General features: G+C 35.4%; 1 protein-coding gene and 1 long non-coding RNA gene across 4 annotated transcripts; one reads left to right on the top strand and one right to left on the bottom strand.

Moving 5' to 3' along the window:
* Positions 1 to 4,944: 4,944 nt before the first annotated feature.
* LOC128016320 (phospholipid scramblase 2-like) lies at positions 4,945 to 10,751 on the bottom strand. 2 transcript variants are annotated; one of them, XM_052600806.1, is made up of 13 exons: positions 10,466 to 10,751; positions 10,028 to 10,207; positions 9,773 to 9,871; positions 9,359 to 9,529; positions 8,024 to 8,197; positions 7,623 to 7,889; positions 7,232 to 7,381; positions 6,890 to 6,954; positions 6,747 to 6,789; positions 6,383 to 6,582; positions 5,610 to 5,771; positions 5,314 to 5,475; positions 4,945 to 5,073 (listed from the first exon to the last, which is right to left on the bottom strand). In XM_052600806.1, the coding sequence occupies exons 1-13, from the start codon at positions 10,548 to 10,550 to the stop codon at positions 5,014 to 5,016; spliced, it is 1,818 nt and encodes a 605-aa protein (XP_052456766.1). In that variant the 5' UTR covers positions 10,551 to 10,751; the 3' UTR covers positions 4,945 to 5,013. The 2 variants fall into 2 exon arrangements, with proteins under 2 accessions (XP_052456766.1, XP_052456768.1); XM_052600808.1 differs by having other exon boundaries at positions 10,094 to 10,207; positions 10,466 to 10,749.
* LOC128016321 (uncharacterized) lies at positions 8,035 to 10,339 on the top strand. Of its 2 annotated transcripts, none has more exons than XR_008184141.1 (3): positions 8,035 to 8,158; positions 9,792 to 9,896; positions 10,049 to 10,339. It is a non-coding gene; the product is annotated as an uncharacterized LOC128016321 (long non-coding RNA). The 2 variants fall into 2 exon arrangements; XR_008184140.1 differs by lacking the exon at positions 8,035 to 8,158 and adding an exon at positions 9,347 to 9,493.
* Positions 10,752 to 12,705: the final 1,954 nt, after the last annotated feature.

The raw sequence follows: 12,705 nt of genomic DNA, 5'->3' as shown, positions 1-12,705 counted from the left end.
GTTTGAGAGAAGGCTTTCAAAGAGTTACAATGTAAGGAGCTACATAATTCTATTAGCAATATTTCTGCTGTATAGTGGGACAACAACTCAAGGAAACATTGCTGTTTTCAAAACTCAACCTGAGGCATTTGAGCTACAAGATGTCTGGCCCAGTGCTTGATTTCTCTGGGTGTTGTAGCCTATGCTACACTTTCAGGAAAAAGGTTAAAAAGCTGTCACTGTGCATACATTAGTACCCTTTCAAAAGGTATACGTTTGTACCTTCACTTATGAAAACGAAGTTTATTCAAGTTTGCTATTAGTATACTTCCTTTAAACTAAAAATAGGAAAGTTGGCTTTTAGTTGACTTTTTATGTACTTCTCAGAAATGGGCTTTATGTAGGCTACTCCTCATAAATACACTTAAAATGACATTTAAGTATAGTTGACTTAAACATTCTAAATATATTTGAGCTAAATTCCTAGAATCTGTGATTCCATTGTTATACGGTAGAGGGCGCTAGTACACATCTTCTGCACAGAACTTTCAAAAAAACACAAGTAAAGAAGACAAAAGAAACACCAGATACTAACACATGTAACACGATTGTCTGACATGGAACAAGCCCCAAAACTGTAACATTATGGAATAAAATGTCAACCGATGAAGAGTTAATATTTACAGTCAAGGTTTGGGGTGTTGATCGACTCCATCTACATTTTGATTATCATTCTGAATCCAATTCATAGTCTTTTTACAGCTTTTTGTTTAAAATGTTATTTCTTATTTTTTTTAAAATAAAACTTACCCACATTAAAGTGTTTAAAAAAATTATGCATGAAGCTAAAATAAAATGTTTTTGTTTACAAGCAGACACCCTGTTCTTTCTTTGGATGTTTTGTATGTTCAGTTATTTATATAACAAAATATATACAATTTCAAACCTAAATAGGGACGTAGTATACTTAAGGTATGATGTAAAGTTCACTTAACGAAAACATTTATTCTTGTATTTACACGAGTATACTTGTAGTATAAAACTAATAGTTTACTGAAACTATACTTCAAAGTGTATAAAGTATTTAATTAGTAAACTATCAGTATACTTATAATTTCACTTTAATACAATTGAAGTACAAACTATAAACATAGAGGTAAACTAGTTGTGTACTCAAAGTATACAAAGTATACTAGAAAGTGGGCCAATTTAGTCCCAAGGAGTATTGAAACAGTACACTTACAAGTATACTACTAGAACACTGATATCTTAATACTTGCTACATAAAGTATACTTAAAAATATACTTGAACTTTACTTAAGTATAGTTAGTAAAATAAACTTGAAGTATACTTCTCCAACTTTGGTCCTGGAGTTTAGCTGGCTATAAACACCTGCCATTCATTCACTATCGCAAAAAAAGTTAGAGATCAAAGAGTGAACAGTAACATTTTTTAGTCGTGCTTAAAAAAAGTTTGTAAACCCTACACAATTCTCTACATTTCTAAATAAATGTGACCCAGAAGATCATCAGCTTTTCACAAGTCCTGAAAGTTGACAAAAATAATCTGATCAAACAAATTTGACAAAAATATACACTACAGTATGTCATTTATTTATTAAAAAAATTATCCAGTGTTACATATCTGTAAGTGGCAAAATTATGTGAATCTTTGCTTTCAGTATCTGGTCTGACCCCCCTTTTGCAGCAAAAAATGAAGCTAAACATTTCTTGTAACTGCTGATCAGTCCTGAACAACGACTTTTAGCTCATTCCATACAGAATCACTGAACTCTGTGGTGGGTTTCCTCTTATGAACTGCTTGCTTCAGGTCCTTCCACAACACTTCCTTTGGATTAAGGTCCAGACTTTGACTTGACCATTCCTAAAAGTGAACTTTGTTCTTTTAACTATTCTTTGGTTGAACGTCTTGTTTGCTTGGGGTGGTTGTCTTGTTGCATGACCCACTTTCTCTTGAGATTCATGATTTTGCTGGTATAATTCAATGATGGCAAACCGTCCTGGACCAGATGCAGCAAAAAAGGCCAGAACTATGATACTAGCTCCACCATGTTTCACAGATGGGAAAGGTTCTTCTGCTGGAATGCAGTGTTTTTTCTTTCTCCAAACATAACGCTGCTCATTTAAACCCTTTTTTGGCTTTTGCCATTTACATGTAATATTGTATCATTTTCCAGAATAAATAAATGAGGAAGTATATATTTTGTCTCATTTGTTTGATTGGATTCTGAAAATGCAAAAAGAAAGACACAAAGCCTAATAAAGAAAGCAAAAGTAAATGCTACAGATGTGTTGCATTCTCTTCACTCATTTCACAACATAAACAGGCTGGACAAGAAGTCTTGCTGATTTATGTTCTGTAACCCTCCCCTGTCTGATATGATTCTACTGGGTCCTGACTTCATGGTTTAATGTGCATTTAACCTTTAATTTTGGTGGGCATAATAGTCTAAAGCATTTTGGATCCACTTTATGTGTCCTAATTTACTACTTACATTTAAATTATTAATTGGAGACAATGCATGTATTGTGTATGTACATGTTTTTACATTGTACTTATATTTGAAAATACTGTACATTTACAATTAAATTCTGTAGTTACATCAATATTTACAACGTTGACCCTAACTCTACTCCTTAAACCTAACCATGACACCAAACCTGCCCCTAACCTTAATCCTATCCCACCTCAATAGATCAATAATATGAAGTAGGCTACATGTAGCATTTAAAGACACCTAATATAAAATGGGACCACTGTTGGGTGTAACGCATACTAAGTAAGAGTTACTGTAATTAAATTACTTATCCACTGAAAAAGTAAAGCAACAGATTACTGCTCATTTTTAGGTAATTGAATTACAGTTACTTATAATGTACTTGCGTTACATACAGTAAATAATTTCAACAGTTCTTAAATCAATATTGAATTTGAAATCTAAATTTACCATCTAAAGATAAAACTGAACGCAGCGTCTTTAACCCTCTGTGCACGCGCCAGCGCTTTCACTTTCAGTTTTTCCGGACTCACAGAGAAACCTCAAATACTCAGATAAGACTAAAAATCAATCGAATCTCAAAAGGGACAACTTGTATTTGTGTACAGTGACAATAACAACAAAACATTGTGCTTTTGCAAAATAAAAATAAAAAACTGCCGCCTAGGTCTCATGAGCAACTTTCTACATGTCACAAACTGAGCAAAATTTGACACAGAGAAATGAGAAATATGTCTATAGAATGCCTGTGTCTACTTTTTAATGAATTCAAATCAAAAACGAATATTCTCTGATTATGTAATCCTTAAGAAACTAAAGCGAGGTCATAGGCGGAGGGTGAACCAACTCTAAAAGACAAATGTATTAAACATCATAAACCGTCTCTTTAGGCAACAGCCAGACATGGGTGTTATGTAGGCTAATAAAATATGTTTAATGTGACTAAATTTGTTTTGACATTTATTTATTAAAAAAATTATCCAGTGTGAAATATCTGTAAGTGGCAAAAGTATGTGAATCTTTTTTTTCAGTATCTGGTCTGACCGCCTTTTGCAGCAGTAAATGCAGCTAAACATTTCTTGTAACTGCTTTTAGTTAGTTTTAGCCCATTCCATACAGAATCACTGAACTCTGTGGTGGGTTTCCTCTTATGAACTGCTTGCTTCATGTCCTTTCACAACATCTCCTTTTGATTAAGGTCCAGACTTTGACTTGACCATTCCTAAAAGTGAACTTTGTTCTTCTTTAACTATTCTTTGGTTGTCTTGTTGCATGACCCACTCTCTCTTGAGATTCAGTTGTGGGACAGATGTCCTGACATTTTCCTTTTGCTGGTATAATTCAGAATTCATTGTTCCATCAATGATGGCAAACCGTCCTTATGTGATTACAATTTAGAAAACATTAGAAATGTTTAATTAGGCTCTATAACATTTCCTTTCCACAGTTATTCAAACAGCGAATAAATTATTGCTAACATTATATAGCTAAATGAACAGACATTATCACTAACTTCAGAGGCATCGTGTCCATTCAAAGTGTCCGAGCCAAGTGGATTTTAAATGCAGCTTCCAAAACACAAAAATAGCCGAATAATATTTTTGATATTTGATTAATCACACCAGTGTGATTAGATAATTCAGTGACCAACATATTTAAAAAGAGATACCTCAGCTGACTGCTTCAAAACTTTGAAGTTTTATTCTTAGCAAGTTATGGTAAAAGACAGTCTTTGGCTTTTTTGTTGTGAAAGTCCCATTTGTAAAAGTTAATGAACTGGTCTCATATTGTTAAAAAAAAAATCATATATTTGTTTAAATATAAGACCACCTTTTGCACACGTAATATGTAATCAAAATAATATTAGCAATTTATTTATGGCATTCCAGAAAATACATTCCAATAGTAAAAAAAAGAAACAAACAAACAGAAAACATGGGTATTTAATTGGCTGCATATTACCTCATTAACCTCCTGATTAACCTTTACAGATTCATGGAATTTGTTTTTGTGTTTTTGCACTAAACATTATATGAGCTAATGTAAAAAAAAAAAATACAAATAAAATACAAATAATAATAATAATAATAATAATAAATTGAAAGGACAGTGTGTGAATCATACATTTAGAGCAATGCTTGTTTGCAAACGGACAAGAACATAATTTTTTTTAAGTTATACATGTGTAAGATTAATTTATATTATATATATGTGTATATATAACATATATGTATATATAACATATTGTGTTGCATCTTTCCTCTTATAATCCTGTATCTCCTTCCACTAATGCAATAAAGCACCTAGGTACATACAGTATTTTTGTATTCTTAAAAAAAAACGACATTATTTCCTATGACAAAAATTATACCCCCCCCCCCCCCAAAAAAAAATGCCAAGCACCACAAAAACTGAGCCTTTCAGTTAGAGAGCCAGGGACAGGGTGGAAAATGTTGGGATATTATTAAATTCAGACCCATTATAAAAAAATACTTTTTTAAAAAAGGAAGGGATTTTAAAACCCCTTTAATAATTTTAGAAATAAATTTCCACCTTTTTCAAAGAACATGATGTCCTATGAGGAGAAAAGGAAAGAGAATGAAGAGAGATTAGTTCAAACAATCACTACTATAATACTATACATTCTAACAGAACTGCATACTGTTGATATTTTATTAATTTATGTTATATGCCAAGTCTAATTCACCCCCCCCCCAAAAAAAACTTAATAATATCAGCTCTTAATAAACTTCCAATATTTACAGTTAGACCACAATGTCCTGTAAATCACAAAAGTAATTTGCTTAATACTCACAATAAGGAAGCAAGCACCTAAAAATACAGCCTTCATTTTAACATCCATGTCCATAGGGAACTGGATACAATAGTTGGTGGAATCACTGATGCACTTCTTAATGAAACCACTCCGTTGTTTTGTGATTCGACCAATGGACTGTCCACTATTCAAGCCTTTTACCTAAAGACAGACTTCCTTAGTGGTGCTGAAGACGTATAATACTAACATCAAATGCAAAACACATTAACATGTCAGTAACAAGTCAAAAAAATATATTTCATTATTGCTCTCATGTTGCCTGGAATAAATGTTACCTCGAAATTGATGTCACCACAGCATTTGAACGGAAGGAAGGGTCCCCGGATCTTCAGTAGTACGTCATTGTTGGGCCCCAGGATGGAAAATGTAGGATAACAGCAGGACCACTCCTGTTTCACGTAGCCTATGGTTATCCCAGGGGGAGACTGTACTTCAATCTGAAGATGGAAAATGGATCCATCAATGGATAAATTGTGTAATGTGTGCAATCAGACAAAGTTATATTATGGAATTTGTAATAGTGAATCGAATAACTCATAGTGTTAGACACATGCCCAAGAAGTGTGTAAATACAAAGCTAAAAATAGAGTGCTGTCAATCTTATGCTAAATCAGTTTAACCCCTGTACCACTGTCCAATAAAAAAAGAATAAAATCAAATCCCTGCACAGCTGCGTGCAAGTATGTCCTTAAAAATTCATATCATATTCCCATTCATACCAAGATTAGTTTCAAATTAGCCCTTCAAATAGCTATCCTCAACCTTTAATTGCACAATTAGGCTTTGTGTGGGTCTACAAAGGTTTTTTTTTTAAGCTTTATCAAGTTAGGTGAAAGCTGATCCATAGCAATCTTTAATTAGCAATTATGTAAACTGTCAACTAAATAAATTGACTGATTCCAATGATATTTCATTCTAGGTCAAAAAATTATTTGCCAGTTTCTTTGTCCCGATGCCTAGTATGTTGGAGCTCCTTTTAAAATTGGCATTAAAACGTTTTATTTAGATGCTACGTTAACCTTGATAAGACTGATAAAGTCTGTTCTACCTCTTGCGTGCAGCAGCGCATTGGTCTTTCCAGATGAATGACCTCTTGGTCCATGTGGTCTGTAATTTTCATTATAAACCCGCGTGCTGGACCAAAGAAATTACGCACGAAGCAGTTACTCTTTTCTTTGGCGAGGTAGATCTTTTGTCCGATGCTGTTCTTGATCTCATACTTGTTGTTAGTCTCAAAGCCAGTAATCACTGTAGACAAGTATGATCACAGTTTGTCAGATTAAAATATCTCTTATGTTTAAACAGGGTGAAAGTATGTTATCTTTTAGAAATCAAAGTGTTAACAGATATGTTTTCAAACATTGATATTGCTCTGACACACTTAATAAAAGAACTAATAGAAGACGACTCACTCTCAATACACTCCATTTTTTGGTGAACGAGTATCTGGTCAATCTGAAATGCACAAAAAAATTATAATAATGATTACCAGGTAGTAACCAGAAATTACACTTCCAGAAAGATCTACTGTTAGGAAGAAAAAGGGAAGCCCCACCTGAGCGAGGTATTCGAGCCCGGGGGGTGCTCCATAAAGTAGAAGTAGTGGAGGAACTGCAGGTGCTAGAGACGTTTGTGAGGAGGATCATTAGACTTGCATCGTCTTTAAAGCATTGATGTTCATTAAGTACACACACACAAACACACTATTCAACTGTGCATAGGAAAATATTAACTTTATAGTTTATTTTGGGAAGTACAGATTTTTTTACTTCAGTTGAGTTGTTTAACTTAATTTAATTTGATGTTGTTAAAGCTTAACTTCCTTCCAACTTCAAAGTAACATTTCTTATATCTTAATATTAAATAACACTCAGATATACATTTATTCTAGGTTTACCTGCATATGGCTGAACCTGGTCAGGTGCAGGATTACTCGGACCGGACTGATTCAAGACTGGCTGGACTGGAGAACCCACTGACTGAAGTTCCATGGTTCCACCTTCTGATTGAGGCATGAGATTTGGAAGGTTGTTTTGGACGGGATGACCTAGTTTAAGACAATAATCACCATTTTTGTTTTTATTGATTGGTGTCCTCATTTGTATTGATGTACTCCTTTCTATGTCACTGGATGAACTGACAAAAAAGCACACTTGAGATTTGTTAACTTTTATTGTACATGGAAAGAAAAGCCTTTAGTTGAACATTTTAATATCTAAATATGTCATTCATATGTCATTTATTCTTTCTCCCTGCATATGACTGACCCTGGTGAGGTGCTGGGTTACCTGGACTAGATGGATTCACGACCGTCTGAACTGGAGGTGGATGATTGCCCTGTGGGTGCCCTGCAAGTGGAGGAACCTGTGTCACATAACCTCCCACGGGATAAGGGTGCTGTCCGGGCTGAGGCATTGGATTTGGAGATGGATTCATGACTGTCTGAACTGGAAGTGTTTGATTCTGTGGCTGGAGGCCTGCAGCTGGAGGAACCTGTCCAGGTCCTGCTGTCTGAGGTATAGCATTTGGAGGGTAGATTTGGACAGGATGGCCTACTTTAATACAAAAATCAATAAAGTTTGAAAACCATGGACTTTTTTAGTTTGAATAATCTAGTTAATTTCCTTATGAAATCACAATATATATATATATATATATATATATATATATATATTGTTTTTTTTTTCACCTGTATATGACGGAACCTGGTGAGGTGCTGGATTACTCAGAGCAGATGGATTCATGACTGTCTGAACTGGAAGTGTTTGATTCTGTGGCTGGAGGCCTGCAGCTGGAGGAACCTGTCCAGGTCCTGCTGTCTGAGGTATGGCATTTGGAGGGTAGATTTGGACAGGATGGCCTACTTTAATACAATAAATACAATAATCAATAAAGTTTGAAAACCATGAACTTTTTTAGTTTTAATAATCTAGTTAATTTCCTTATGAGATCACAATAATATATATATACACTCACCTAAAGAATAATTAGGAACACCATACTAATACTGTGTTTGACCCCCTTTCACCTTCAGAACTGCCTTAATTCTTCGTGGCATTGATTCAACAAGGTGCTGAAAGCATGCTTTAGAAATGTTGGCCCATATTGATAGGATAGCATCTTGCTGGTGATGGAGATTTGTGGGATGCACATCTAGGGCACGAAGCTCCCGTTCCACCACATCCCAAAAATGCTGTAATGGGTTGAGATCTGGTGACTGTGGGGGCCATTTTAGTACAGTGAACTCTTTGTCATGTTCAAGAAACCAATTTGAAATTATTCGAGCTTCGTGACATGGTGCATTATCCTGCTGGAAGTAGCCATCAGAGGATGGGTACATGGTGGTCATAAAGCGATGGACATGGTCAGAAACAATGCTCAGGTAGGCCGTGGCATTTAAACGATGCCTAATTGGGATTAAGGGGCCTAAAGTGTGCCAAGAAAACATCCCCCACACCATTACACCGACACCAGCAGCCTGCACAGTGGTAACAAGGCATAATGGAACCAAATTCTGACTCTACCATCTGAATGACTCATCAGACCAGGCGACATTTTTATTTATTATTACAGTCAAAGTTGCTCTTCTATCAGCTTGAATCAGTCGGCCCATTCTCCTCTGACCGCTAGCATCGTCAAGGCATTTTCGCCCACAGGACTGCCGCATACTGGATGTTTTTCCCTTTTCACACCATTCTTTGTAAACCCTAGAAATGGTTGCGCGTGAAAATCACAGTAACTGAGCAGATTGTGAAATACTCAGACTGGCCCGTCCAGCACCAACAACCATGCCACGCTCAAAATTGCTTAAATCACCTTTCTTTCCCATTCTGACATTCAGTTTGGAGTTCAGGAGATTGTCTTGACCAGGACCACACTCCTAAATGCATTGAAGCAACTGCCATGTGATTGGTTGATTAGATAATTGCATTAATGAGAAACTGAACAGGTGTTCCTAATAATCCTTTAGGTGAGTGTGTGTATATATATATATTTTTTTTTTTTTTTTTTTTTTTTTTTTTACCTGTACATGATGGAACCTGGTGAGGTGCTGGATTACTCAGAGCAGATTGATTCATGACTGTCTGAACTGGAAGTGTTTGATTCTGTGGCTGGAGGCCTGCAGCTGGAGGAACCTGTCCAGGTCCTGCTGTCTGAGGTATGGCATTTGGAGGGTAGATTTGGACTGGATAGTCTAGTTAAAAAAAAAAAAAAATAGAGAGTGAAAGTAAAAGCCTTGAAAGTTTAAAGAATCTAGTAAGGACGGTGACGTAACATTTCTTCTTTATGTGGCTCTATCTTATTGATGTGATATTTAGTATTTGAAAATATTAACTTTTATCGTCTATTTTGAAAAATAAATAAATAGCCTTTTAGTTAAACATTTGAACATCTAAATGTTATGTTGCACTCAGATATCATTTTATTTTACACTTACCTTTATATGTCTGAATCAGTTGTGGCACTGCATTAACTGGAGCAGACATATTTATGACGGGCTGAACTGGAGCAGCAGGAGGAGAAGCTGGATCAGGACCTAAATGAGAGTGAAAAACTTTCTAGTTAGTATAGTAAAATAAATTATTCTGTTTGAGCCACTATGGAAGTCAATTAAGTACAACCTAACTGTCATGTAGCTAAATTTAGTTTATTTCCAACTTCAGAAAATTATAACACATTCAGATATACATACACATGCATGTATGCTCTTCAGGAACCTGGAGAACAGTTTCATAGACTGGTTCAGACTGAGTCAAACCTGGCTGAACTGGAGGCGGTTGATCATTTGTCTGGGGTCCTGGGGCTGGAGGAGCCGTTGCAGGACCTTCTGACTGAGGCATGGGATTTGGAAGCTCATTTTGGGGTGGACAACCTATTTAATAAAGAGAGAGAGAAAACTCAGTAATAAAAACACAGCACTTTTTAGTTTTGATTTACTATAACTGTAACTGTGCATGTGTGACCAGACCAAATTTGAAAATAATAAACTTTATTGTTATGGGAAGTTTTTTTGTTCAGCTGAGCTATTTGTATTATCACTAATTTAGTTGAATTTCGTAAAGTGCAATTTCCTCCCATGAACATCAAAACATCATAGAACGCTCAGATGCACATTTATTGTACATTTTACCTTCATAAGACTGAACCTGGGCAGGTGCAGGTTTACTTGGATCAGACTGATTCATGACTGGCTGAACTGGAGGTGGTTGATTCATCGATTGAAGTTCTTTGGCTAGAGGAGCCGGTGCAGGACCTTCTGATTGAGGTATGAGATTTTGATATTGGTTTTCTGTTGGTTTTGGTGGACAGTCTGGTTTAAGGCAATATTCAATAAAACAGAGTCACTCTGGTATCAATTTGCTTGCAGTCTGAATCAGTGGATGGATTTCAGATCATAGATATCCATCTTTACAATCTGCACGAAAGTGAAAGATGCCAAAGTGTGCCTGAAGATTTTCATTGAATAACCGTTAAAAATTTTTCTGTTCTTTCATCAAAGCTGTCAGACAGCATACTTTTAGGACTTTTAGTGCCTTTTCTGATTGATGTGGAACTTGGTTAACCGGTGATACTTATTCAGAGACACTTACAGTAAAGAAAACAAGAAAAAAGAAAGGTTAAGACACGGACAGTTGACAGACATAAAACTAAACTAAACAAAACACACTGATAACCTATTGCAAACGTTCCATACTGTAGAATGTGGTCATTCATGTTATTGTGCATTCCATTCCTTCATCTTCTTGATTAGAATTTTCAAATTGAAAAAAAAAAAAAAAGATATTGGGCATTCAAACAAGACAAATCGCTATATAAAATCACCTAGCAACAGGATGTGTATCACCTGCCACAGAGAAAAACCTAGCACAGTAAAACTGTGACTATTAACTGAATATATGGAGGTCATTTAAATGACTAGAATTCTTTTAAACAATTAAACTTCAATACATGGTACTGAGAGGCTGAAGACTTTTTGTTAGAGAAGCAGCACAGCCACTATGGTGATGGAGGAGAAGTAAATGAAGTTCAAGTTGTACAAAAAAAAATTGTATCCCTATGAAGTCAGAAATAGACATACTGTAGTATAATTAGTCCAACAACTACACATAACGTAAATTATCACTTACCTATCAAAACTCTGAACAAAGTCTTACCTCACTGGATGATCCACAAATGGGATGTTCTGTAGAGAAATTCCTTGGTGTTGGAATGATTGTCTGGATACAGGGATTAATAATTTTTGGGGGGATTTTGTCTGGTTTAACATGTGGAGAAATCTGTGCTTGTTGTATTATCCCATTCATGTATTTATGGTTTCTGTTTTGATAGTATCTCCTCCCCTTTCTTACATATTTAAATTAACAACCTGAGAAAGGTGTACCACTTTTTTTTTTTTTAAAGATCATATTACACTAATGCCTCACTCTCTAGCAGACCCAGGAGTTTAATATATACCTAAAAAGTACCACAATTTTTATATCTGTCAGTCTGTCTGCATGTCTTCGCAGACCGTCTATTTTCATGTAATTTATTAGGTAATGTTACATAAAGCGGTGCTGTACAATCTCGATCTGATAAATTGGTTTGGTCATATTGGATACCCTAAAAATGACTTGATTTATCTAATGTTTTTAATATAATTCTGTGAAATATGAACCAGGGAAAGTGGATGTAGATAAACAGAAACAAGTGCATCTTGTTGACATTAGTGTTAGCTATGGCTAAATTTCCTAGCATCATTTAATGTGAATTATATTCAAATTAATCTGTAAAAAAAAAAAAAAGGGGTTGTTGAAATGTCCATCTTAAATCTGCATGTGTGTATTAAGGCAAGCCATTTGAGTGTACAGTGCATTTTGAGTTAATGCTCCTTTCCTTATTTTGTTTAAACAGAGTGACAGATATTACAGTTGTGGCCAAAAGTTTTGAAAATTTACATAATTATTAGTTTTGAAAAAGTTGCTGCTAAACTGCTTTTAGATCTTTGTTTTAGTTGTTTCTGTGATGTACTGAAATATAATTACAAGCACTTTATAAGTTTCAAAGGCTTTTATCGACAATTACATGACATTTATGCAAAGAGTCAGTATTTGCAGTGTTGGCCCTTCTTTTTCGGGACCTCTGCAATTCGACTGGGCATACTCTCAATCAACTTCTGGGACTGATAACAACCCATTCTTTCATAATCACTTCTTGGAGTTTGTCAGAATTAGTGGGTTTTTGTTTGTCCACCTGCCTCTTGAGGATTGACCACAAGTTCTCAATGGGATTAAGATCTGGGGAGTTTCCAGGCCATGGACCCAAAATTTCAACATTCTGGTCCCCGAGCCACTTAGTTATCACTTTTGCCTTATGGCACTGTGCTCCATC

This window comes from Carassius gibelio, chromosome A7, assembly GCF_023724105.1.
Source record: "Carassius gibelio isolate Cgi1373 ecotype wild population from Czech Republic chromosome A7, carGib1.2-hapl.c, whole genome shotgun sequence".
Lineage (NCBI taxonomy): Eukaryota > Metazoa > Chordata > Actinopteri > Cypriniformes > Cyprinidae > Carassius > Carassius gibelio.
This window is presented reverse-complemented; position numbering and strand designations above follow the sequence as displayed.

What these genes read in the sequence shown, in the direction of transcription:
- LOC128016320 (XM_052600806.1), bottom strand. Translation starts at nt 10,550, where the DNA reads ATGAATCAACCACCTCCAGTTCAGCCAGTCATGAATCAGTCTGATCCA. An exon ending in CGTGAATCCATCTAGTCCAG is followed by an intron (nt 7,382 to 7,622) that starts GTAACCCAGCAC and finishes GTCTTAAACTAG; the next exon opens with GTCATCCCGTCCAAAACAAC. An exon ending in GTGGTGACATCAATTTCGAG is followed by an intron (nt 5,476 to 5,609) that starts GTAACATTTATT and finishes GTCTGTCTTTAG; the next exon opens with GTAAAAGGCTTGAATAGTGG.